Below are 26,939 nucleotides of genomic sequence, written 5' to 3'. Positions count from 1 at the left end.
GGGCAAAAAATTTAAAATAGAGAAAAGAACTTAGGTTTTCTGATTTTTTTTATTATATTTTTGCACTTCATTTTCAAGTAGACTTTGAAAAACTGTATTCAGTTACAATTTTATTTATTCTGAAAAATATTGAACCCCAAAGATATAGATTTCGATGTTGCAAATATGCAGAAGAAGACGAAATTTCCAGAAAACCCGGAATCTAGACGACCAAGTCATAAATATTGCATTGGTTTCAGTGATGACGATGACTCACAGACAACGCCGGAAGAATACCAGCTCGATGTCAACGAAGAGATCCCACACCAGGAGTTGGCAGTGGAAATAAATGGAATGGACAGAATGCTGGACAGTTTACGGTCCCGCATCTCTGCCGGTGGTTTTAGACAGGCTGGAAAGTCGCCTCGCAACCCAAAGGATCACCAGGAAAAACTTGTAATGCATGAAAATTGCTTTGGATTTGGCGATAACAAGGACTCAAACTCGGAACCCGAGGACCTGCTTCCCGACGAATCGGAGGAGGAGCAGGGCGAACATCAGGATCTTCCATTCGAGGAGATGGCTGAGGAAATAAGAGCGATGAACGCAACGCTAGACAGGATACAAGACCGACTTCCCAATGATGTCTTAGAGGAGATTGCGAAGTTGGCAAGCAGCATAGAGGAAGAGATGGGCCTAGAATCGGAGGATGCACGCTGGCTTATCTTGCACGGCAGCAAGGATCCGGCAATCCGAGCCCTTCAGATAAATTCCCGTCGTCTCCGTTGTCAGCTGGCTGACCTGGTGCGTTGCTCAGAGCTGGGAGCCACTCGTCTAGTGGCCATGAACCGCCAAACTATCCGGCATTCAAATCAGCTGAGGGCTTACCGCAAGCAGTACGAGAGCGTCCATTCCCATCACCTGACTCTTCAACTGGAGGCGGGAAAGTGCCTGATGCGCTATCGTCATTGCCAGGAGGTGTACTCCACTTGGCGCGAGCTGCACCAGATGGGTCGCAAGGCTCATGTGGCGTACGATAAAATCCTGGAGATAACTCAGCCACGGGGCGAATTCGTGGAGCTTAAAAAGCAGGCGCTCAGTGAAATTTCGGAGGTGCACGAGTCCTGCTTAGATTCTTCCAGCTGTCTTGCCAACAGGGTGAGAGACATAGGGCAGGCCCTGGGGATTTTCTCACAGCGCGTGTCCAAGATGGTCCCGCAGGAATGGAAGAATTACACCGGTCCACCGGTTGTGGTAAAGAGCACTCACTGGCAAGGGCGCTACACTTACACATTGCGCTTCGCCCGCGGAGAGCTGTTCACCATACCGATCGTTGTGCGACCGCCAGCCAAAACTTGGTACGGACGGATGCAGGCCAATTTGTTGCGGGGTCGGATAGCTAAGACCCAAGGTTCAGTCAAACGCAAATAACAGTTTCGGGCGGCTTTAAAGTCCTATTCTTAAATTGAAATTACTAGTTTAAGCAGAAATATTAAAAAAAGTCTTTCGATTTGTAACTCTAAAAAGGAGTTTTTTGAAATTCTCTGACTTAACGGTTTTTGCGATATCTGGCAACGATGGCTAAGTGTGGCCAGGCGGGCACATTGCTCGTATACCAAACAAGATCCACTAATACAATCCACACTTTAGAAGGGGAAACATTAAAGAAGAAACCTGAACAATTTAAAACAGCGCAAAGTTTACTACATTTTAGGCAAAACAAATAAAAATAATAGGCTGGTCGAGCTTCCCCGCAATCCATAGTTTCATGTTGCCGTTATGGACTTTCTGTGGAACTGTGCTGCCAGGCTTACGGCCCAATCTCACACGGAACGGCTCCTCAAGTCTTATTACATGTGAGTTTCACTGGTTATCTTTTATGAAACGGCCTCATATTAATATAATACCATCCATCCAGAACCACATGTCAAAAGCTGGCGCGGCACAATGTCCAGCTGCCCGAGGACAGCTTCGGATCGGCACGGATGTGTGCCCGCTGCGGCAACCAGTGGGCGGACGGCCGATACCAGCTCCATTTGCAGCCCCAGAGGTTGAAGCCGAGCGCCAAGAACCGGAGGCTCGTGGCTCAGCTGGACACCATGAAAGCCAAGCAGATAAAGGGCGAGATGAGCAGCGGAGCCAGGAAGCGGGCAAAATGGCTGAAGAAGCGCATGACCAGCCAAGTGGTGAGTGTCAGGAGTCTTAGGAGGTCCTAAAATTAAACGAGGATTGAATTTTAGATCTACCATTTAAATTCATACATAAAATTTATAATAGTATAACATATTTATCAATTCCCTTTTTACAGGCCGTCGACTGCGATGTTTGCCAGCACAAGACAATGCTGCCCCTGGAAAAGGGCCATAAGCGGGCCAAACTAAAAGCCAAGGAGGAAACAATGGCAACCACACAACCCACAGCGGCAGCAGCATCAACAGTCCAAAACAAAAAGAAGACCAAAAAGTCGAAGAATACCCAGGTCCAAAATAAAGATATCAATGCAGGCCTGAAGATTCCCCAACAGCAGCAAAAAACGCCTCAGCAGCAGCCACCCAAAAGGCCTTCGCAACCGGCTGGAGGAGGAGCTTCCCAGACCCCCAGTCAGACGAGCAAAAAGAAGAAGATGAAGGCAGCCAAACCGTCGGCACCCACCGTTCAAAAGGCTCAGTCAAAGACAAAAAAGCAAAACGCATTGCTGCAACTCGCCGCCCAGCTGAAGTCGCACGCGTTTAAAGACGCCAGCAAGTCGCAGGAGAACCGCCTGCAAGCGTTCCTCAAGTAGTCAATGCATTTAAGTACAAAGATTGTGGTTTAGTTGAATGAAAATACTTGTTATGGCACATAATTAAGCGTTTGCACAATACTAGAATCAGGCTCTTTGTGCCGGTTGATAAAGCCAGCTAGTCAGCCAGCCCAGGTGGGAACCTGTTATCCAGCCGAACAGTCTTCTGGGTCGAGTCACGCAACGGCTATGCACTTACTTATCACTGCAGCCCGGCTCGACCCAAGGCTGTCCAGATATTGCGCAGCCAACCCGGCCAGCATGCTTAATTTATTTCTTGGAGCGCAACGTTTAATTAAAATTGAGTTGTTTGCCACAGCGTCCCATGGACGCGTCCTTCAGAGCAGCTCCCAAAAAGGGCAGCCGAGCGGGGTCTCGGACAGCTCGCTTTATCTGCCGCACAGCAAAGAGGAGGACACGCACAAGAGAGGAGAAGGCGGAGGGCTTCAGGTCCCAGATTGCCTTGGTAGCGACTTGGGCTTCCTTCTTTCTGCGAAGACTCAAACTCGGATTTCTCAGCAGCTGCCGCAACAACATCTGCCTGCCACATTAGAAGATTTCTGGTTTTACAGTTTGTCTTCTGAGGTACAAACCCTTTTGAACCAATAAAGTTAAGGAATTGTTTAGGTTTTGATATATTTTAAAATAAATAAGCATAAAATTAAGGGGAAAACTATAAAAATAACTTATAAAAAATAAATGGTTTTAAAAATAATTTTATAATTACATTCAATTTACGGAAGTCACACTGTAGTTGGTCAGCCTGTTTGGCTTTTGCCAAAATGGGCAAGATGTTCTCTAAAATATGATATCAGCGGCGGGATCGGCTCTCTAAATGTGGCAAAAACTATAGAATTTTGGGCTGCCTATTCGAGGATTGGGGACTGCGCACGGAGGACTGGGCGTGGGCCTTTAACTTTAGCTTGCCGGCCGGCCGGCCTGCTGTCATTTCCCCCGAAAAAGCAATGCAAAACACACTTTGGCACTGTGGTTTTTACACGGAGAAAAACAATATGACAAGGGAAATGGAATTCTAATGAAACATTACCTTTCCAGATCCTTTAAGTTAATCTTTAAAAGGTAGACCCACAATTCAAGCTTAATGTGTAAAGCCCGAAATATCGTTATAATTTCTCTGCGTGCAGAACCAGAGCCGAGGGCACTTCGTCAGCGCTCGGACTACCATTCGGCTGCCATACAAGAGCTGGGGCCGCCAGAGAGGCCCACACCAAAGCCCCAAGTCAGCCAGTCAGTTGAGCTCGAGTGATTCATGGTGGCGCAACAGCCGGAAAGTCGCGCTCGCTTCTTGGCTCCGGCGAGGAAAAGTTCGCCCGAGAGCGAAAAGGTGTCAACGTTGTCAGAACGCCGTGGAAAACCGGATGCAAAATCAAACTCTGTGCGTGGATGCATTTCGTAATTTCGTAATTGGGGGTTCGTGCCGGCAGGAAGCCGGTCCGTCATCGAAAATGACCGGAAGTGGTGATGGGGAGACAGAGACGGACACGCCTGCGCACTGGCTGTCACAGAGATTTCGTGGCCGGAAAAGTCGCGGTGCCAGACAGCTGGCCAACAGTTTGTTTTGGCTTTTCCACAGAACGACGACGACACTTGTTCGTTGGGAATTCGCCGAGCGTTTATCAATAACAAAACAAAGGTGTCGCATTGCAAATGTTCTGAATCAATAAACAATTTAAGCGTTTGGCACAAACGAAGCAAATACATAGTGCCAGCCTGCCAGACGTCCAGTCCCAGAGCCAATGAAATTATATATTTTCTGTTTTATGGGCAAGATATAAAAAAAGAGAAAAAAGTAAAAGCAGGCTACGGACACGTACTGCTAGCAGGTGTACGTACGGGTGGTGTGCCACCCAGAGAAATGGTCAGCATTTTGCTTACACAGTAGAACTTGGCAACTAGAATTGTTATTTCAGCTCATTAGCTTATATTTATGATCAATTTAAAGAGCTAAGCTGAAGCCTTAGCACAAGTTTCTGTCAAAAATCTGTGGTATCTTTAATATCTATTAGATATGAACTTTTTAATAAGGTTTTTCGGTGTTAAGGGTATCTCTCTGCGATTTGTTTTAAAAATTATCATCATCGTAAGCTCTTTCTCACTTTGCGCTGCGGCAAATAGTGCTTTGTGTCGACCGTATTTGCATTTTTCTGGACAGAGGGTCGCTTCTTTGTGGCGACACGCGTCGCCCTGCAGATGACTCACAATTAAAAAGGCTTGGTCCCCGGTTCCGAGGGCTTCCTCTGCGTGCGGGCAACCCGTGTTTGTATTCAATTCTTGGCCGCAAAACAGTGGAAACCGCAAATGACAGACAGAAGACAATCAGAAAGACAAAAAAATTTAACAAAAACGGAGACACCCAGGCAAGTGCAGAGGGGCGTTGGGCGTTCGAAAGAGAGATTTCGTAATGGCATTTAATGGCAGGCGCACAGTCAACGTTTTCCCCACAAACGAATCTAGATACTGTAGCTTTTGGCTGGCAGATACTCAGATACTCAGATACCCAGATACTCGCTCACATAACGTCATCAGTTGATTTTCCATGAGGCGCCAAACGAAGCGTGCAACCGAAAAAAGCGAAAATAGTAGGCAATAATAAAGAATAAAAAATAAAACGAATAAAGCGGAGCTGCGAGCTGCAGGCGCAATACAAATTGTATTGTATTTCGAGGCGTACGCGTATCTGCTGGATGCGCGCGGCATCAAGTGGTGCATCGATAGCCCGTCTATTAATAGGATAGCTCCACAGCGGGTTCACAGCGGGGGAGGTGTTTCCCTGCCGGCGGTGGTGCAGCAGGAACACCTTCAGTAGCGCGTGTGTCTCCGAATCGAGGAATACTACACATACTGCAGTCCATAAGTTGTGCATGTGATCTTATAAAAATGTGTTATCCGCTTTTCGCAGCAAACTGTTAATTTCTAAGGCAAAACATTGTATGTGCAGTTGGTGGATATGCCAGATACAGATACGAATTCAGATCGGAGAGAAGCCACAATAAAGCCCGGGCGAGAAATCAAACGATCAGCAGCACAACAAGCGCTCAAAGCACATTAGAAGCAAAAGGCAAAGCGCCTCAAATTAACACTGAGCGTTAAATACAAAAAACACAAAGCAGCGAGAAAATAAAATACAAAATACAAGCCATGGATACAAAGGCAGCCCCTAAGCGGGCCGAAATCGAGCAGTTTTTGTTGGGTAAGTTTACAATTTTTTATAACACGAAAAGAAGCCTCTTTTTATGCACCAAAAAATATTTAGAAATATTTTAAAGACCATAAATGAATTAGATTTTCCTTAGAAACAAATATTTACCACTTTATTCTTTTTATTTTTAGTGCCTCAGCTCAAAATGTATAGTGTAGGAATAGTTAACACCTTAATAAAGGCTAATCTCATTTGTTTATACTATTTATATAAGCATTTCTCTCTCTGCAGGCGAATAAGTATACTAATCAGTAATGGTTTTGGCACTTATTTAATTACAAAACAAACAAAAAACTAGTATATATGGATTTGTACTTGGAAAATATATTTATTGCGGAATACCTAAAGTAAACTATTCTCGTTATAGATTGAAATGTTTGTTTTTGTTTTGCTAAAAAAGAGTAACAAACTTAAAGGTAGTTAGTAATTAATAATTAATGAAGCTAAGATCGGTCAACCGACTCTTGTATACCCTTCCAGTTTTCAAATTGACAAATTAACCGCACCGAAAATGATTGTTTTAGATAAGTAAATATGCTACTCAATTTAATATTTTAAAAAATTAAATTTAAAATTGAGGAAATTGTAAAACCCATGTAAAACCCATTAAGGGTATACAAAAATTGTTAAATAAAATTACAAAACCAACTTGGAAGAGCTAACTCCGACACACGAGCATTAACAATAACCCAGTGCCAGAGTATTATTGACTCATTCCGCAGGCGTCCAACTTTAATACGCTTTTGTTCTGGTTCTGGCTTATGATCATCAGACTCTGGCTCTTCTCGTTCTTTACCATCGCTTGGCTCTGTGTATATTTCGTACATTTTTATCGCGGGCGATTCGGTCTCCTCGCTGGACAGCCCCGTTCCCCCCGGATCGTTTAAATGTATATTTATACCTATACACTGTGTCCAGCATACATGTGTTTCTGTATCCAAAAGGCAGACAATAAACAGAGGATTGGACATGCCGCAGAACTATGCCCAAAGCGCTTGTTTTAGCCTCCGTCCCATCCCCTTGGCGTCGTCTTCTGTAGTCAGTTTAATTTTCTCAAGTCTCGGTTCACTGGCTCTGCAGGGCATAGGAAGCATATTAAACCCTCCTCCGATGACTGTTGCTTTCATTTATCATTGTTTTGGGAAAATCTCAGCCGAAGGGGATATCGTTTAGTTTATATTTAAATATCGAAAAGGAAGTGGTAGGGGGAAAAGTACATTCAATAACCAGATAATGCACTCTCTTATCAAGTGGGTTTTTCAATCTGCATATATTTTTATGAATTATAAAAATATATACTTTTTAAAAAGTAATGACGAAATGAACCTCTATCAAATATTTATATTTTAAATCTTTTTTTTCGTAGGTTAATTTCTAGTAAATCATAAAACCACTTTAAACCCACTTTATAACATTTGCTTGACGATCTTTAAGGGTATCATAAAACGACGCTGTGTTCCCAAAACTCAAGCCAAGTGGCTTATTCAAGGGAGTCGTCTCTGGTTCGGGCCTGACAAGCATGCCTTTTTCGTTCTTGTTTCTTATTCCCATATTCGGACTTATTACGTTTAAAGAGCTCTCCAGAGCTTTGCGTGCTCAAATTTTAACAAGATTTCTTGCAAATTTCAGTGTTCTTTCTTTTTGTTGTTTACCGTTAAATAATTTATACTTCTGAGAGGGAGGGAGGAGGTACCAGACCAGAGGCACAGAGACAACAGAGTTAACTTTCTTGGCCAGTGAAATTATTTTTAATTGCCGCGGTCAATTCGCAGTTGACTCTTGAGCGAGCGCTTTATGAGGTCACTTGTGCTGTGCTGTGTGTATGTGGTATCATAGCTTGGAATCGGAGTACTCAAGCTCAACTTCTCGGGCCCGGTGAGTCACTCGGCAGCAGAAGAGACACCACTCCAGCGGCCGACTAATTGCCCCCTTCGACTTGCACAACTGCTGCTCAGCCATTAGGGCCAATGATGCGTTTCAAAATTAATAGCTAATGGGACCGCTGTCGCTTTATTTAGCCGAAGCCGAGCATTAGAACTCACCATCCCATCCACTGTTTCTCTTTGTCTTGCAGATGTGCGCGCCCATTTCCGAGCCTCGCTTGAGACTTCGGAGTACGAGAATGCCTCGAACCTCTTCCACATGACGGCCGCGGAGCAGACCGCCGCTCTTCTCGCCCGCTGCGAGATTCTACTGGCTGGATCCGGATCTGGACTGGGATGCGCAGACGAGCAGGCGACGCCAGTTAACCATCGAAGCAGCCTGGTCGACTGCGTCGACAGCAAGGTGGGCGCGGAGACCGGTCCCAGCGGCTATCTGGAGATACTCGCATCCCCATCCTCGTCGAGGAACTCGCGTGAGTGATCCCGCGAAAACTAAATGTTTACAGTCAAACTTCTATTACTCAAACCATTAACTTGGAACAGAAGCGATCTTAATTATTACACAGAGAGAAAATACCTTTCAGAACTACTTTTGATTTTATTTTGTCTTCTCTTTTGAGTTACTTACATTTTTGAAAGTATCTGAAGTTAAATTCCCATTAGTCTTACGGTTTTGAGATGGCTGATGAATAATTAAGCCATAAAATCACCCAGATAATAATATTTTAAAATGTTCTAATATATTGCCACCCAAATATTTGAAGAAACAAGAGAACCTAAACATTCTCAGATCGGTTTAAAGTGGCAAAAGCTTGACTGTACTCACGCTGCCAACAACTAGCACTAATTACCCCTAATTGCAGTGTCCGCCTCGCGGGAATACATTGATCTGGGCAGCAGCGGTTCTCTGGATCGCTGCTCTGCACACCACCAACCGGTTACGGGATCAGCGGAGAAGGAGCACCACCAGGGGCTCTACGAGATCTGCCAGGGTGGACCGGGTGCGGAACAGGAGGAGGATGAGTCCCAGCAGGTGATCACCTTCACCCACGAACTGATCATCGATTGCCCCTATGCAGATCTTCCCGCTGGTCACTTGTCCCTGCAGAGATCCACCAAGTATGGCCAGCTCCAGCGGATCGTACCAAAGCGGCTGTTCTTCGACCAGACCCGCAAGTGCTACTGTGGCATCCTCAACGACTGGATGCTGTGCTATGCGGATGGACCCACGGCATGCCGGCCGAGCAGCACCCTCTACCTGAAGAGCTCCTCCATCGAGATTGAGCACTTCGGCGAGGGCAAACGGCGCGACATCTGCTTTCAAATCACCACCGATGACCCCAACAAGAAGTTCGTGTACCAGGCCAACAATGAGGTCGATGCCAAAGAGTGGATTCACGCCATCGAGGCGGCCATCCGCGGAGATGCCGGTGCCCATCTGCCCCTAAAGATTCCGATTCCTCGCAAACTGCCCACGCCGCCGGTCCAGAAGAAGTCCACCTACACGGCAGCGGATATCATCTACGAGGAGCCCTCGCCCGTCTACGGGCTCATAGACTCCGCCGCAGTGGTGCTGCCGAAGCTGCCCGAAAAGAATAATAGTCCCAGCTCACTGGCCCGTCGCTTTGAGTACGATGTGCCCAAGTGTCCGGCTCAGCCGCTGCAGGAAGCCGCCGCGCCTGCAGTTGCCACAGACGGTGAGGTAGAGTCCTTTGGCCTGCTCAACACTGAGAGCGACATCCACGTTCAACCCCAACCATCGAGCCTGCATGGCGGCATGTCGCTGGATTTCCAGGCCCGTGTCAAAACCGTGCACAGCGAGCTCTCCAATCAGCTGTCGCCGGGCGGTCCCAGTCCAGATCGGCTCAAGAAGGCTGTAAAGAAGAGCTACTCGAATGGCGGCGAGTCCGAAATGCTGTCTCCCCTGACCAGCCCCGGCCTCACGCCCACCAAGGAACAGAAGAAACAGCGCAAGTCGCAGACCACGCCGCAGACGAGTCCGGCGAGCAAGGACTGTGATAAGCTGGCCCGCAATTGGTTTCTGAGTCGCCTCAACAAGAGCAGCGGAACCAAGGCCACCGGCACGGGCTCACCTGGTTCGTCACCCAGCAATGCCAAGTGCAAGCAGAGCGAGAAGGAGAATCTGCTGACGGACTCGGAGCTGGGCGAGGGCTTTGATGGCAGTCCCGGCGAACGAGATCTCGGTTTGCCCGGCCTTCCCACATCGCCATGCCTGAAGGCGGAGGCCAAGAGCAAGGTAAACATGATCATCAACCAGTTCGAAAGCAGCGGCCACCTGAGCACCATGTTCAGCGTGGAGGCGCTGGCCGCCAATGCGCTGGCATCGCTGACATCCTTCTGCGAAAGCGATGGCTGCAACAACTACGAGCCCATCATGCCGCTGGCCACGCCGCCCAGCAGCTACCTGAAGAAGGTGTAGCCGTAGCCCCTATCATCTGACATCTGACACCCCGGAGAGACACCGTTCGTCTCCGTATTGTAGATTTAGTCCCTAGGCTAGTGAAACTCACTCTCCGGATGTCACATTAACTTTGACATAAAATTTTAATATCAAAACATAATGGTTGTTGACATATGTAAAAGCAGGACACGTTTACCAATGGGTTGCAGGGTGCCGGGTGCCAGGTGCTTGGACAGACAGAATCTTGCAGGCTCGAGGTAGATTTCCATGTCGTTGCTGGTGCCGTGGGGATGTGTGCTTGGATTATAATACAGTTGGGAAAATAAATTCAAGTCCATTATTGATTGCTCCCCGGATAGGCGACCGTGACCCTGTGAGGATTGGGATCGGCGAGATGAGATTCGATTATGTCCACCAGGGCCAGACGCTTCCGCTCATCGGCCAGCAGGACCAGTTTACGGGTCGACTCCTTGGGGCTGAACAGACCCAGCACCTTCTTGGCCTCCGTCTTGACGGTGATCTGTACACCCCGCGAGGCCGTCGCCACGGAGCTAATCTCACTCCACAGGTAAGACCAGAGGGACTACGGATGCGGAGGATATATATATTGAAATCTTGGTAACTTGGCAATTTGTGAAACTCACCGTCCAGATGCCGAACATCTCGTTGCGCTGGACGTACAGCAGGCGGTAGTTGGTCACTATTATGTACTCGGACTTCTGGATAATCTCCTCGCAGTGGATAAAGCTGTCTGTGGTTGCAAACTTACTCTTATCCGTCTCCCTTTAAAATAAAAGTATACAAAGTCACTGTCTGATTTGTGATTTCTTCTTACACAAACTTACTTTAGTATTTTGTTACCCATGGCCTCCATGTGACAGTACGGCCTCAGGACAAAGTCGTAGTGCTGGAAGCGTGGCGGACGCATCCGCTTGACATCCTCACCCGCCTCCGCCGCGCGTTTCACAGCATCAAAGCTGCCACTGGCGAAGTCAACCATACCAGCAGTGGGGCGAGCCACCAGGCCAATTGCACCCTTACCCAGGCCTTTGAAGAAGCCCTCAACGCCCTGTTCGCGAGCTCCACTCACTGGTTTGCTTACAACGCCAGTCACACCATCCACAAAGCCCTGAAATGGATTTTAATTAAATTAAAAATGGGAAAACGAAGGGTTTGAAGCAGGACTAACCATAACCAGGCCCTTGCTGCTGCGAGCCAGACCCTCGTGGAAGTTCTTCGGCTTATTGTGTATGCCTTGGCGCCGCTTTTTCTGGTATTCATCGTCGAAGGTCAACACGGCCAGACCCTTGCCCATGGCTCCAGTGATTCTGTTGAGCCATTAAACGTATTATTTATAAATTTCATAAGATTTTTCAATGTAGTTGTTATATACTTTGACATGGCTCCCGCAGCACCGCCCACCGTGTGCCCAAAGAGTGACTTTACGCCCAGAACCAGGCCCTCGGCGAACTCTCCAGGACCTTGGATAGCACCCTAAAAATAAGGCTTAGATTCAATCTATATATCATCGCTTTGAATGGCTTAGTTTACCTGGAACGGTTCGTAGAACAAGTCCTCGACACCCTTCTTGAGTCCCACCACCAGGCCATAGGGATTGCCCAGAACATCCAGGCCCAGGACAAGCACGTACAGCTGCTTCAGCGCCTGACCCGTGTAGTGCGAAGTGATCTCGTTGATCAGCTGCTGTTGGGTGAAGAACTGGTATTCCCGGTCGAAGAAGGCAAGGCGAAAGACCACATCGTTGACATCGGTCAGGGTAACGCCCACACCCTGCACCAACGAGCCGAGGAAGCCGGGCAGGGCCTTTGTGTCCGATCCGGCCATCGAGAAACTGACGTGAATCTTCAGCGGCCCCAGATGCAAGTTGTCGTAGAAGCTCTTCTGCTCCTGCAACGAATGATCCTCGAAGAAGGCGGAGAGTGGCAGCTCAATGGATTCAACATCCTGGATGAACTGTTTGGCCTCCGTCTCGTCGCTGACTTCCTTGGAGAACAAGTCGGCGAGGGCCGTGAGGAAGTTCAGATCCACCTTGAAGAGGAACTCCTGGATCAGGATCTTGGCGTACTTGAACTGTCGCACCGACGAGTTGGGCATAATCCGCTGCACCATGCTGCACTCGATGAACGGCTTGAGGGCCGTGGTACTGGCCACGCTCTTGGGCGGCGGTATCGGGGCCAACACCACGGGGAATATGGGATCCATGATCTGATTGTCCACTTGGATGCGGTTGATCTTCATGTGCAGCTGGCTCTGGAATGGCGACGACTTCTGGGACACCCAAATGGCCGGATAGAAGCTGCGTCGTATATCGCGATCCACCGTCTTTTTCAAAATCATTTGATCAAAGTCGATCTGAAAAGAAAGTAAATAAGAATGAACAAGAAAGAAAGCTAACTTTGGCCAGCCAAAGTTTGTATTCCCTTGCAGGTAACAATTAAAATATATCATAACTAAGCCAAAAATGCATTAATTTCGATTCGGAAAGCAGTATTGTGTTAGTTTTTATAAATTTAAAAAAACTGCATACCAAATTTAAAATTTAAAGAAATCAAAATTTTTGGCCATCTTTGCTAATTTTAATGATGTAACCCCTTATCAAATTTCGCAAAAATGGCAAAAAAAATCGATTTCTTCCGGACATGTCTAGAAAGATTCCCCTGTTGATGCTGATCAAGAATATATGTATATGGTTTATGGGGTCGGATATGATTCCTTGACTTAGAAAAATATTATTTTGTATTATAAAATCTGATTTTTTATATTAAAAAACTTATTGATTTTTTTTAAAATTAAAAATATCATAACTCGGCCAAAAGAGCATTAATTTTAAATCGGAAAACTGTTCTGTGCAAGATTTTCTACAGTTAATAAATCTGCATACTTCATTTAAAAATGTTAAAAATTCAATTTTTTATCAAAATCAAAAATTTGAATGATGTAACCCCTTATAAAATTTTGCAAAAATTACAAAAAAATCGATTTCTTCCGGACATATCTAGATAGATTCCCCTGTTGATGCTGATCAAGAATTTATATGGTTTATAGGGTCGGAAACGTCTCCTTCACTGCGTTGCAAACTTCTGACTGAAATTATAATACCATGCAAGGGTATAAAAATTAGCATATCCCAAAGAAGATAAACCCATCCTTCTCTGAGTGGGAAACTTCTGACTAAAATGTCCCTTGCCGCAGCAACTAATGCTCTTAAAACATAAGTTAGTAGATAGTTTAATACCAACTGTTAGCTTTATATAAATAACTAATTAAATCACGCAATAATTACCGGGAACTTATTGTCCAGCTTGTACGTCTGGACATCGTTGACCTTCTGGTGCGTCAGGTACCGTTGATACTCGGATTCGATGAGCGCATTATCGTTAATTGTCATCTCTTTGAAGCGCTTCTTGGTCGTCTTCTTCGACTCCCAGATGATGCCAGAGCTGGTGATGCCCAGATACAGAATATCCAGACCAGACTCGTTGTTTATCAATGAGAAACCGATGCCGTGGATGCGCAGATCGATGCTCTGGGTGATGGACTGCAGGGCAGCGGTGCTCTCGGTACGATGGGCAATGGATTCGTCTTCGGTGAATAGCAACACTCGCTGCAGGCCGTCCAGGAAGGATATCCACAGCACCTTCTCGCCATTCTCGGTGCTGTCAATGAAAAGAAAACCCCGATTAGCAGGGATAAATATACATTACTGGAATATGAGATAGTCTTACACAACTTCGCCGATGTTGTCCCGCTTGAGGTCCGTCTCCTGCTTGTTGGAACCAAACACGAGCACCTTGGGACCCGTCGGATCGTCCCAGGCGTACATGATGGTGCTCTTGGCATTCAGGATGTGCTCATTGTGCGTCCCCTTCTCGTAGTAGACGATCTGGTGGCTAGTGTGGTTGATCAGCATTCCGGGGGCGTCAGCCGTCTTGTATTCCGTGAACGTGATGTACACTCCGCCCTCCGTGGTCTGAACGTCCACATTGATGCCGCCGTACTTGCTGTCCTCGAGCTTAAGCAGCGTGCAGATCACCTCCGTGTAGTCGAAGGCCGGCGTTATCTTGCCCTCGACGCGCACCACCAGGTTGTTCTTGCTCTCCGTCTTCGGCCAAAGCGGCTCGAACTGGTTTGTCTCGAGAAGCAGCCAGGGATCCGCCGGGCGGCTCTGCTCCTGCAGTTCAATGGGGAAACGACACCGATTGCACACGATGTAGAAGGGGATGAAGGTGATCTGCTTGGTCAACGAGTTCTGCGTCAAATGGTTGTGGACACCGATGTGGTAATTCATGTCGTTCGCCTGGCAAGTGACCTCGCCGATGGCCCCAGCTATGTCTAGAGGTATCTTCTCGCTCCAGTTGCCGTTGTCGCAGCGAATAGAAGCCTTCTTCTTGTCAAAGAAGAGCTTATCCCGGAAAGTCAACAGAATGGGTCCGGAATATTCAGGCGGATGGTATAGAACGTCCACGGATGTCGACTCCGTCTGGTAACTGAGCATCAGTCCCGTCTTGTTGATCATCCAGAAGGGGCTGAATAGCGTGAGCATCAGGCTGCCATGCCGGTTTTCAGCTCTGCGGAAGAAGGAAATTAACTCTAACCAGAGCTCGCTTATACCAGCTTGTAGCTACTCACTTGACATAAAGATCCTTGTCCACCTTCATCTCCGAGTCGTACGATGAGAACGTCCAGGTGGCAATGTCGCCAGAGTAGTCCGAAACCTCGGTGGTACAAGACCAGTCCTTCTCCAGGTATTGAACCAGCTAAGCGGAGAATTGGTTACTATTCATTGCCTTTCTAGTGAAAGGGGTCAACTTACCCTTACGACCAGGACACTCTTCGATTCTGTACCCTTGGTGGACAGTCGGACGGTGGGCAGATGGAGCACATTACCGGACTTTACCTCCTTCTCGCCGTAGTCCAGAAACTCCTCTCTAATGGAGCTTTCCTTGCTGAGTTGCATTGAGGACTGTGCATCCAGATTTTCCTCCTTCATCACCGAGCACCCGGCCACAGAAACCATGATGTTGATGGGCAGGGAGTTGCGCAGGTAGAGCGGCGGGCGCAGGTGAATCGTATAGAAGGCGCTGAGCATCGTGTATTTGTTCGAGTACTCGTTGTAGATCTCCGTCTTCTTACGCTGGGCGTTGATGTAAAGCGGCTCGAATGTCTTGGTCGGATTGCAGTGCAGCTGGTGCGAGTAATTGAAGTCCGAGGGGTTCGTGTTCCAGGCAATGCCCTGCACCGAGGTTCTGTAGCCCTGCATGGAGAAGTACAAGTCCTTGGCGTCTGCGTAAATGGCATGGAGCGGTACATGGAACACCTCTCCCTTCTTGGCCTGCCCCACATAGATATCCTCAAAGTTATCCGCGGTGGGATTCGTGTTGCGTCGATAAATGTCTATGTGACACGTGAAGTGATTGTGGATCTGTGGTGAGAGTTTGGGACTTGAGACTCAAGAATCAAATGCTATAGCAATCCAGCTGGGACTTACACTGACGACACCATGGATGTTGACTTTGGTGGTTCCATATTCCTGCTTTACCTCGGAAACGATTCCCCAGGGCTCGTGCGTCGAGCTGCGCATTAGGTTAAAGAATCGGGTGTCCGATTTGGACACCGGCAATGCGATCTCCTTGCCAATGTCGCCAATCTAAGGGAAAGCCAATCTGTAAGCTTACAAACCTCACTGTTACTCAGAGTTGAGACTACAAACCGTCACATAGAAAGTATAGTCCTCGGCATCCTCGTCGGACAATGTGCTCAGATCCTTGGTCTGCAAGTAGGCTCGTCCGCCCGCCGAAATGGTGCAGGTCTGTATGGCACTGGGGTCAACGTCAACAGAATAGTTGGACAAGAGAAGAGTGCTATTGGGCACCGCGGTGGCTCCGCAGTGCACCTCGTGCAGCGTAAACATGCCCTTACGCAGATCCAGATTGACATCGAAGCCCGTGTCGTTCTCCAGCACGTAGGGCGCCACGATACCGGGCTTGGACAGACCCTTCTCATCGATGGCCTGCGAGAAGGCCTCGGCCAGCTCGCCAAGCAGGCCCAGACAGGTCTTGCTCAGCGTTATCTCAAGCGTCTCCTTCGAATGGATATTCATGTGCATCGCTTGCTGCTCTTCCTCCTCTTCATTCGCCTCGTTCTGCACCTTCTCCATGCCCATTTCAAACTTCAGTTCCCACGGCGTATACTCGCGGACGCCATTGCGGCCCACCACCTCGTTCAGCTCGATGATAGGCTCCCACTCGGCCAGGGTTTGGTTATAATAGTTCTGCGGAAAAAGAAAGAGTTATACATACAAATATCAATCAATCTCTGGTAGATATTATTCGTAATTTCAAGCTACTTACCATGTTCACCGTCAGTGAGCCCTGGGCAGTGAGATTGCGGCTCCAATTGTTGAATACGGCCGTAATGCGGGTGTCCAGCGAAATGAGGGGCTTGGTGTAGTAGCCCACGCCGGACTCAATGACAAGCGTAATGCTGGGCATCTCGATCACGCACTTCTCAGCTTTGGCCACTGGAGCCGCAGCAGTGGTGGCCTCGTATTCCAGGGCCTCGACACCCTTGTCCACTCGCGTGAACCAGTAGTTGCGGCTTTGGAAGCGATGCTGCTTCCACAGATTCGAATGGTTGCGCGCATCCTCGGCCACTGCCTGGTTTACCACTTTTCCACTGGTGAGGCTCACCATCGCCTTGTTCAGCAGCTCAATGGTGGCCGGTGATACGTTGATGATGATGTCGCTCAGCTTGAGGCTTATGTGCATGCCCTCCTCCTCGGGCGTGGAGCCCTGCAGGCTAATCACGCACGGATGGAGGATGTAGTGGCGGGTGATTTCGCGTCGCTCGGGCAGAAAGGCGCACATGTACATCTTGAGGGCATCGATTTGCCCATTGATGATCTGTTTTTCGTTTATGCTGCGGAAATTCAGATGGGCATGGGCCTGCAAAAGGTGGGTGAACAACTTAGCTACGAATTTATTTAACTAATTGTTCGGCTTACATTAAAAATGATGCAACTGGTGTTGAGATCCTCCAGATTCTCCACCAGTATTATATCCGGCTCGTCAATGTGCAGTATGAGGTTGACCTTCTTGCTCACAGCTGGTTGCACTGAAATACAAATTTCTTGCATTAAGAGGAGACTTGAGGTGCCTACTCTTTATAATTACCAGAGGACTCCTTTGCCATTATCTCGTTGGCTGCTCCTACGGTGGATTGTCGCAAGGTTTTCTGGGACTCTTGCACCGTTGCCGTCACTGATTGAGCCTTTGCCTCTGCGGCTGCAGGTGGCTTATCATCGGCTGGCAGGCTGAAGAAGGTGGAAAGCCTGAGCAGAAAGTCGATGCAGACGATCAAGTCAAAGCCACGCACACGGACCTCAGCTGCAAAAAAAATATACATTACATTGTTAAGGATAAAGGAGAACCCTTCAAGACCTACCAAAGGTGTCGTTCTCCTTTATAATGGCCGTCATATCCACCATAAAGTTGCGCTCGTTGTAGCACACGTCAATGATCTCATCCGTTTTGAGCTTTGGCTCTACCCAATCCTTGCGGCTCAGGTACTGCCGGATCTGAGTTTTTGATTTCTTGCGCGTATCGTCCACTTGGATATTGCACAGAACCACCGAGGTGCTCAGGGTGCCATTGTCCAGCTTGGTGCCCTTGAGCGATAGGAAATAAATTCCGAACCGAGCCAGTCCTTCGTCTTCGCCTAAAGAAGGGCAAATACAACATTTATGTTGGAAGAAACACAAGTCACTTGGACACCTTTCGGGTGGGTACTTACTCTCCATTAGGTTTATGATCACGCCATCAAACTGAAAGTTAAACTTGATGGCCTCGACAATCTTTTCTGATTTGGGAAGCGGACTGCGCGTTTGGCGATCCACACGGGAGAGCCGCCTTTCCGGGGACCTCGGTTTCGGCTTAGGCGGTTCCTCTTCACTAGGAGGAAACTCATCCAAACCCTCGCTCAGATTGTAATTCATAACCAGCATCACCAGGGCAAAGTCATCAGCAAACAGAGTGAGCTGTGGTTATAATGGTTATCGATGTAAATCCTCTCCACAACATAAACTGAAATAAAACTTACCTCAATGGACTTAAGACGACCCGAGAGGCTCAGCTCGGGCACATCCTTGTACCAGCCGTAGGACAGATTACGTGTGACCAATAAGGTGAAGCTCATGGGGTTCATCATGTTTGATTTGGACAAATAGCCTACCGCAGAGTCAATTTCTAAATAAAAATAAGGAATTTGCAAAAAAACATATATTTATTTAATTAAAAGGAGATTGTTTTAGTATATAAAAAGGAATAAATAGGCCTTGTTTTTATCTATTACTTCATTTACTAAGATATTTTATATATAAATCTTTATTTTCTGCTATTTTCTTGCACTCACCATCAACAGCGCTTTCATTGCCATCCATTATGGTCACCTTGGTTAACTTTACATCGCATATGAGCAGCTTGATCTCATCGATGACCGCCAGCCGTTCTTCGTTGGCCACCGCTATCTCCACCGTGTTGTTCGTCAACTCTAGCAGTCCCAAGTCAAGCGCCAATGCATTCAGGGACCGAGAACTAGTGGGCACTATGATAATAGGGGCCTTGATGCGAATATTAAGCTTCATTCGCGTGGCCGTTTCGTAGGCATCCATGGCCTTCTGGCGGGCGGATTCTGCCGCCGCAGCGCTGGCCTGCGATATGGTGGCCTGCGCCTCAGAAAAGTGATTAAGGAAATCCTGTAAGAGTCGCAAAGGATTAATAAGAAAAATATATGCAATCAAGGACAAGTAACTTACCAAGACGCCTGCAACGAACCAGTTTAGGTAGATAATTCTCAAGCAGCCAATGTCCACGGTAATCTTCATGTCGTCCGAGTTGTAGTCGAGAGTCTCCTGCTTGTTGAAGAGCACCACCTGGCAGTTGAAGGCGTCCTTGCCCACAATACTCAGGATCTGAGGGGTCATAGTGGCGTATTATTTATACCTTGGGGCCGTTGAAGGGGAGCACTTACATTTCTGTGTATGGTATTCGGATTTAGATCCACAACCTGTATGTCCTTGAGCCCAATGTTGACCTCCGTGTAGGAGCTCTTCATGATCAAACTGCATACGAACTTGCTCACGTTCAGCTCGGTCAAGTCTCGCTTCTGAGATGTGAGCTTCAGGCCCACTTGGGCCAGATTCGCAATCATGCGAACCTTCACACTCTCCACGACGCCATACCGCTGATTCTTGCGGCGCTTCATCTGATTGGTGGTCATTACCTGCTCGGTGTCCTCCAGGATAACGTTCAGCTTTTGCCGGATGCCATCGCCGCCACCGGCAGAAGTCGTCCTATCCAGTCGCCTGTTGTTGGACAGCACGAGATCCAGATTGCATTGGAAATTGTTCGCCACTTCCATGAGTTTCCTTAGGCACTCCTGGTGCAGCACAATCTGCAGTACCTCAAAGTTGGCCACGATCAGCTGCTCTGTAGAGTTGTACTTGGTGCCAAACTCCGGGGACGTCTTGTCAGCCAGTGTGCAGGAGACGGTGAACAGATAGTTTGAGCTATTCTCAGATTTGGGCGTGTGTATCACATCCAATGTCTCCATGTCCGGGCAGCCGTACTGGCGCAGGTTGATGTCTCCCAGCCTGAAAGGGAAAGGAATTAATTAACCAGGACACACCACATATTGATTTACTCACTTCACCGCTGCCACAGACTCGTAGGTTCGCGACGTGAAATGGGCCTCAAGTCGCCGAATTTCAATTGAGAGAATTTGGCGTGCTGTCGGCACTCGATGTCCCTCTTCAGGGGTCTCCAATGCCTGCTCCACTATGGTGGGCATGCCGGAATTGTTGGTGCTAGTCTCGTTCCATCTGTCGGACTGGAAGAGAACGAAATATATTTCGCCCATGGAAAAGTTAACATCCAAATTCGTGTACTGCGTGATCTCATCAAAGGCCACCGCAGGCGTGGCTGCTTGTGCGGTTGCTCCGACGTTCATCTTTTTCACTTCTTTGTTCAAGAAGGTCGATATGGACATGGAGCTGCGCGAACTAGTCCGAGTGTCGCGCAGCCCGGGCTGTTGTTGCTGCTGCTCTGGCAGAGGTATGCTCAGGGCCACTCTAATGGCGAGAATAACGCGATCCTCCGAGACGTTGACCAGCACCGACGGAAGGTCGATGTCCACCTTGATCTTGGGCAGCCGCGGATCGTTGTCGATCACACAAAGTGCGGCAGTTACTTGCAGGGAGACGGGTCGCAGAACGTGCATATCCGTGGATTCGGCATGCGCCAGCGCCGCCTGCCACGGCTCCCCAGCCTGGACGACCAGCATTTGGACATCCGCCACCTTGACGGTAAACCTGTCATAGGCGTTGTCCATCACCGCCTTTAGAATGTCGACCTTCTCTTCGCCGGTGGAAAGCATGTTCATCAGATTGGACGACTCGTTGCGCGGAGTGCTGGACAGCTGCACCTGGCCCATGCTCAGGACCAGCAGGGACGTCTCACCCTCTCTGTACACTCCTTTGTCGGGCAAAATCAGAATGTTCGGCATGAGCAAGATGTCCACGTCCAGCACCGATTTCTTGTCGATCATGTACTGCATTCCGGTGGCCGAACGCTCCTTGAAGTTGGAAATTTGTGAGCTGGCGGCATCTTCAAACCGGGAGAGCGTCACATCCTCCGGCCTCTTGAAGGCAGTGATTAGGGCCACAACGGTGGGGGCATCGAACACGATCTGTAGTGGACGTGCCACCACCTTAACACGCTGATCGCACTTTTTGTCTAGGGGATTCGTCTCAAAGAACACATCCAGCAGGTTGAACTCGTCGGTGATCTTTGACTCTATCAGCAGGGGTGTGTTCTCTCCGGACTTGAGTCCCGTCACCTTGAGCTCCCTCATGCCGGCGGTAATGCTCAGGGCTTCGGCGGCAGGTCGCTGGGTGATCGCAGCCGTGGCCATCGAGAACTTGAGAAGGACCAGCGAGGGCAGTTCGTGGAAGCCCTTAAACTCTCCGTGTCCATTCTTCTCCTCCTTGTACAGGCCCACTTCCAGGGCGATTAGCTTAAAGTTCATCTTGATGGCCTCGTAGCTCTCAGGCAGATCCGTGGGCTTCACGTTCTCTTGGTAACCAATGGCCCTGTACATCTTGTCCTTCTCCTCGCTTGTCATGGCTGCCTCGAACTTTTCCACTGCAATTAAAGGGCTTCTTTAATTTAAAATTATTCCAGAAATCGTATTTTTTAACTTGCCCAAATTCTGGCCTTCTGTTTGATCCTCCTTCTTGGCTCCGCCACCCCAGCCCCAGCCGCTGAACCATCCCGCCTTCTCCTCGGGCGCCGCCTCGCGCTGCTTTGCAATCTCGATATTGACTCGCTGGCGTATCAGCAGCAGGTTAACTATGTCCAGTTCCTGCTCCAGCAGGTTGCAGGTTTCAACCAGCACGGCGGGCGGCTTTTTGCTCAGGGAATGCTCTTTGTATTTCTGAAATTTGATTTTAATATTTAACGAATTATTATTAAGGAATATTATTGATTAAGAGTCGAAGAAGAACCTGTGCATAAGTGTGACAGCGATCGCGATGCTCCTTGATGTGCTCCCAAGTCCAGCTCCTATTGGGTCTCTTCACATCCTCCTCCAGAACAGCGGTTATGGCAAATTTCCACCATTCCCTGGCATGTCCCTTGATGGCTGTTTAATTGAAATAAAAGTAAATAACTTGACTAGAGAAATGGACAAGATATTTACGTAGGTTGTAGGGGCGATATTTGCGGTAGGGCATGCCCAGCTGTTGGCGATTCATGGCATCCCCCAGCTTGATGATATTATCAAACTGCGTGTTGGTCAGACCCACGTTCAGCTTCTCCATCTCAAGGGTTAGATCGATTTTTGGTTTCTCGAATGCCGGCTCATCCAGCTCAGGATTCATGTTTAGCTTTAGCTTGGCATTGCAAGAGATGGGACCCAAGACTGCAATGGGAATTTATTTATTTATTGTTAAATATTTTTCCAACGTTTTTCTATTTCGTGATTGGCGATTTTTAATATTTTTTAAATTATAAATAACATAAAATACAGTATAGACTTATACATGAACTTACCATAATGGTAGTTGGCTGGCTGCGACTCCTTCCGAGCAATGTTTGTCTGGAACTGTTCGGCAAGATGGCTCTTATCCTCGCCGTAGAGCTTGCCGCCGCAGTTCATATAGGCGGACAGGCAAGAGAGATTCGCTATTTTGAAGACCTGCGCCGCCTGTTGGGCCATATAGCACTTTTCCCAATTACAATCGGTGGTATAGAGCTCCAGCTCGTGCAGCGATATACCAAATGAGAAGGGACTTCCCGTCGTGGTGGTATCCTCATACCGCAAATGTACATTGGTGATCTGCACCTGCAGATTGTTGACGATCTGGGCCGTCAGCTTCTCGGTAAAGCCAGCATTGGGCGCGGGCAGATCTAAAATGTTACGAAATAATAATTAATATTTAATTAAAATTGTTCTTGTAACTTCTGCTTACCCTTTTCCAGCTCCTTTTTGCGAGCTGCCTCCAGAGCAGCCATTGCCGCCTTTTTAATATCCATCTCATACTTGGCCTCCTTTTCGGCATTGTACTGAACATTGTTGTTGGGTGTGACCAGGGCGTAGAGGTCTTCGATGTTGACAATCACCGGCTGAGTGTAGAGATGCTTCCACGGGATTTTGAGCACAAGTTTTCCTGTAAATTGAATTAAATGGTCAATGAACTTGGTTAAACTTTAACGTTATACTCACCCAGGTAGCCGTAGATGAGTTGCACGGGCAAGTCCAACTCGTCCAGGGCATTCTCGCGTATCTTGAGGTTCTGCAAGACCACATCGCCTGCCAAAACAAAGATAGAATTGATTCCATTAGTCTTATCACATTCGGTAATCAGTCAATCGTGCCTGTAGAAGCAAATGCCCATTGACTAATTGCTGATTAATTGCGAAGGGAGCGAGCAATGGGTGAATTTCTTACGAAGGTCACCAGCTGTATATATGTATGCCGGCTTTATGGTCTTACGACGCAGTGTGTGATATCCAGAGAGTGTGTGATATCCTATTTGCCAATGGCTGGCATTTTGGGCATGCCGCCTTTTATTTGTTAAGTGTTTGTTGTGCTTGGCATGCCAAATGAGCAAATGAATACGGTGAATTTATATTGAATAACGCATGTGGGTCAATAGTTTAATGACCAGTCAACCTCTTGGAGCTTCTTCAACAGCCGATATGAAGTGCTAAGATATGTGATTCCTGGAAATCTAACTAATGATGCAATTGTTTTTAAGAAATCAAAGGTTTTAATGGAATTACTTTGTTACAAATAGAGCAAGGACTTAATAAAGTAAATAATATTCAACAAGATAGTAAATATAGTACTTAAGAAATCGATCTCAATTTTTTTCTTTTTTACAGCTAACAACTCATTAAGCTTGTTGAATGCAAGCGTGAATCATTCATTATGAATATGTACAAACGAAAGCAAAAATAAATCATTTCATATATGTACAATGAGCGGAGACGACTAATTGGACCCGTTCTGGGTTTCGCTTCCAGAAGATTTTAGTTAAATCAGGGTTAAATCTCGAAACTTTCGAGTCGAAAGTGAAATTAGGAATAACCGACTTATTGACATATTTATAAGGGTTAATGTTGATTAGATTAAGAGTATTCTACACAGAGGACTTGAGCAGCTGCGAAAATAACATGCTTTAATAATATTATAACAAATGTGATTACTAATATAATAAATGGGTAAATATATAAGAAATAAATAAATAACATCGCAACTATTTTTATACAGGGAAATTAAACTGCTAGGGGAAGTCCCAAAGAATAATCTTATAACATGCAAATTATATTTAAAATAATGCCAGTTTGACACCAATTTACGAAGCCGCTGAGCCAGCATTATGTCATCAAGTTCAAGCTCAGCCAATATAAAACAGGCTTGGCCTGGTCGTCGTCTGTCAACTCCCGACCTGCGCCACAAATCACAAACAAACCCGTTTGTTTGGCTCTTCTTGTATTTTTAAACTCATTTACAGTGTAACAAAAATATGTGCGTGGCAATGCGACCCCTGGGGTTGAGGCTAGGCCTATATTAAGTCTCTGAGTGAGCTCCATTTGCCTGAGGCAATTGGACATGGAATGCCAACGCATTGGCAGTTTTAAGTAATATGAGCAAGAGCCCTAAGATAAAAGGCCGGGTGTTGTTTACGTTTCACACAGACACCCGATACAAGTAAATATATATATGTATAATAGATAAAAACGCAGACGGAAAGCGAAGGAATAATATAAACAGAGACCGCACACGCATGGCATCACAGAGATGCAACAGTTGGCCAACCACCGCCCATACATCTGTGGCCAACCATCCGCATCCTCTCGCCAGCTCTCATGGGGGAGCAGCCCGTTGGAGAATGTGCTTTTGCTGGCGATTCTCGCATGCCTGTGCGAATGCCGCTCAATTTCTCATCAACTTTTGTGTAGAATTAGGTCACTAATCGTAATTTTGCCAAGGATAAGGTCGTCGCTGTTGTTCTTTGTACTTGCGTGGAGATAGAGCAATAAACATGGGGTGAAATGATGGATTTGCGTGTTTGAACTTTAAGCATAATTGTGTCATGTCCCGGGGGAGACGACGACAGGAGACTTACCTCCCCAAATGCCGATTTTCAGCTGCTTCCGATCCAAGTTCTCTATGTAGTCGCCCAGGACCTTGTTCAGCACATCCGTTACCACCGCCTCAAAGACCATCTTGTCCTAGCGCTGAGGTTCGGTTCTTCTATTGATTTTTCTTCGGTGTATTCCAATTGCTTGAGAGTTTGCTTTTTCAGAGATACTTGTGGTCGCGGTCGTTGTGGGGGCTAAGATTTTTCTAAAATGTACGCAAGCACAGAAACAAAACAGATGGAACGGAGAGGCGAATTAAAAACACGGCGTGGATGATGTCATCGTTATAGGAAAGAAACAATTTAATCAAATTCGCCAGGCCTAATTCATTGAAGTTTTAAAAACACTGTACGGAGCGAGCGGCGATATGGCGTATTCCGGCACAACACAACACATGTGCATCGACTGGCTTATCTGCATTATAACAACCAATTTACCAGCCGCATTTCCACGCAATAACAATATTCCGACGCGCCTTCGATGCTCGTTTGAAACTGACAGCTGTTGGGGGCATTCATTCACTGCCTCGGCCCGCAGCGCCAGCGCACAGTGGGCTAAATGCTGTTGTCATAATTTCGGGAATAATTTTTATAAATATTTTGAAGTTTAATTTCCTTTAATTTTAAAGACAGGTTCTTCTGGTTTATCTCTAAAGTCAGTTAGTCTTTCTTGATGAGGTATACTTGAAATTTATTAAAGTCTTATTAAATATATGATTGTTCACCAGGGACAAATGATATTATTTGTGTAGTCGGTATATACAGTGGATCGCAGCTTATTTCGTGCAGTCAAGAAACGAAAATTTAAAACGTCCCTGTGGCTAAACGATTGAAGATAATCCAAATATTTAAACGCAGTACTTTTAGTACTTGAACTAACATTTATACTGAACAAAGACAATCTTCCTAATTATAAAAACGATTTTGTATTTTAATAAAAACTAATTTGAGGGCTTTTTTCATGCCGCAGCTTATTTCGTGCACTTCGTTTGATTCAACTTATTTTTATTAATTTAATATAAACAATTTTATGTGACCTCTTATTTTATTCTGAATACCTTTCAGATGATGTTTCAATTGAATTAACTAGTTTTTTTAATGTTTCTAGATTAATTTTAATCAATTCCTCTAAGGCACTACTTTTTTGATAATTTTGGTCAAAACTTTTAATTTTTGGGATGGCTAGTCCAATATTTGCTAAAAATTTTAAATAATGATTATGTCTGGGTGACATTGATGTTGTTTTTTTGTCATTAGGACCGTTTTGTGTGAGCTAAAGCTTCCGAAAGTCCGATAAGTAGTAGAGACCGCTGTACTAATAGTTTTGCAAACTATCCCGTGTGACCACGTTTTCTACATTTTGAAAGAAGTTAACATTTTATATTGAAGGGAACATATTGGTTTCCAAGATCCTGCCAAAAAAAATTTGGTTTCCTACTCTACAGGAAGCCATTTAGGCCCAAATAAGACACGATCGCCGCCTTGCTTCAGAGTAGCTTGCAAGTGTTTGGTTTCTAGCTCAATATTGGGTCTCCGCCAATAATTTATACTGTCATCAGGATTAAATTAGTTAAACTTTTACTTATTGGTAAAGATAAAAACATTCCAAAAGAAAATCGGACGAATTATAAGCTCCTATGAAAAGTTTTGATGTTGCTCCTGTGCTGGTTTCCTTATAAATGGCTCTTTTCATACTACTAGAGCCTTATAGATGTATTTTTGCAACAAGAGGCGTATTAAATCGGCACTACACTTGTTTCTTATTTCGTGCTCTATCTATATAACAAATTTGGCAGACGTTTGTTAATGATTTCACTTTTTTTTTGGTCCATGTAATGAACTTAATGTTCACTGAAAAATGTATTCGGTGCATTTCGGCCCTTATGTTTGGCCCAATCTTCACGGACAAACGATTAATTTATGTTTTT

The 26,939-nt window shown here is 46.5% G+C and overlaps 4 protein-coding genes across 6 annotated transcripts; 3 read left to right on the top strand and 1 right to left on the bottom strand.

The window, feature by feature from the left end:
• Window positions 1-79: 79 nt before the first annotated feature.
• Window positions 80-1,495, top strand: LOC108072013 (uncharacterized). Its single transcript, XM_017162993.3, has one exon. It carries the CDS (start codon window positions 166-168, stop codon window positions 1,408-1,410), a length of 1,245 nt encoding a protein of 414 aa, XP_017018482.1. The 5' UTR covers window positions 80-165; the 3' UTR covers window positions 1,411-1,495.
• Window positions 1,496-1,612: 117 nt separating this feature from the next.
• Window positions 1,613-3,426, top strand: LOC108072058 (uncharacterized). Its single transcript, XM_017163052.3, has 3 exons — window positions 1,613-1,835; window positions 1,898-2,165; window positions 2,288-3,426. The coding sequence occupies exons 1-3, from the start codon at window positions 1,759-1,761 to the stop codon at window positions 2,759-2,761; spliced, it is 819 nt and encodes a 272-aa protein (XP_017018541.1). The 5' UTR covers window positions 1,613-1,758; the 3' UTR covers window positions 2,762-3,426.
• Window positions 3,427-4,007: 581 nt separating this feature from the next.
• On the top strand, window positions 4,008-11,095 carry blow (blown fuse). 2 transcript variants are annotated; one of them, XR_011444498.1, is made up of 5 exons: window positions 4,008-4,157; window positions 5,682-5,972; window positions 8,056-8,337; window positions 8,728-10,854; window positions 10,938-11,095. XR_011444498.1 is itself a non-coding variant. In XM_017163051.3 (4 exons), the coding sequence occupies exons 2-4, from the start codon at window positions 5,921-5,923 to the stop codon at window positions 10,302-10,304; spliced, it is 1,911 nt and encodes a 636-aa protein (XP_017018540.1). In that variant the 5' UTR covers window positions 4,008-4,157; window positions 5,682-5,920; the 3' UTR covers window positions 10,305-11,095. The 2 variants fall into 2 exon arrangements, 1 of the variants encoding a protein (XP_017018540.1); XM_017163051.3 differs by having other exon boundaries at window positions 8,728-11,095.
• Vps13 (vacuolar protein sorting 13C) lies at window positions 10,411-25,600 on the bottom strand. Of its 2 annotated transcripts, XM_017163048.2 has the most exons (30): window positions 25,450-25,600; window positions 24,997-25,217; window positions 23,088-23,174; window positions 22,834-23,031; window positions 22,415-22,771; window positions 22,062-22,283; window positions 21,868-22,004; window positions 21,566-21,797; window positions 20,011-21,505; window positions 19,335-19,956; window positions 19,120-19,275; window positions 18,717-19,059; window positions 18,405-18,550; window positions 18,099-18,342; window positions 17,751-18,023; window positions 17,480-17,692; window positions 17,311-17,420; window positions 16,658-17,251; window positions 16,018-16,578; window positions 15,796-15,954; window positions 15,121-15,729; window positions 14,937-15,064; window positions 14,033-14,875; window positions 13,591-13,963; window positions 11,838-12,659; window positions 11,680-11,780; window positions 11,476-11,614; window positions 11,132-11,415; window positions 10,931-11,069; window positions 10,411-10,869 (listed from the first exon to the last, which is right to left on the bottom strand). In XM_017163048.2, exons 2-30 carry the CDS (start codon window positions 25,094-25,096, stop codon window positions 10,624-10,626), a joined length of 9,933 nt encoding a protein of 3,310 aa, XP_017018537.1. In that variant the 5' UTR covers window positions 25,097-25,217; window positions 25,450-25,600; the 3' UTR covers window positions 10,411-10,623. The 2 variants fall into 2 exon arrangements, with proteins under 2 accessions (XP_017018537.1, XP_070140184.1); XM_070284083.1 differs by lacking the exon at window positions 25,450-25,600 and having other exon boundaries at window positions 24,997-25,390.
• Between the last annotated feature and the right edge of the window lie 1,339 nt (window positions 25,601-26,939).

The sequence above is a fragment of the Drosophila kikkawai genome, chromosome 2R, assembly GCF_030179895.1.
Source record: "Drosophila kikkawai strain 14028-0561.14 chromosome 2R, DkikHiC1v2, whole genome shotgun sequence".
In the NCBI taxonomy this organism is placed as follows: Eukaryota; Metazoa; Arthropoda; class Insecta; order Diptera; family Drosophilidae; genus Drosophila; species Drosophila kikkawai.
The sequence above is the reverse complement of the archived record's forward strand: the minus strand, read 5'-3'. Positions and strand labels throughout refer to the sequence as shown.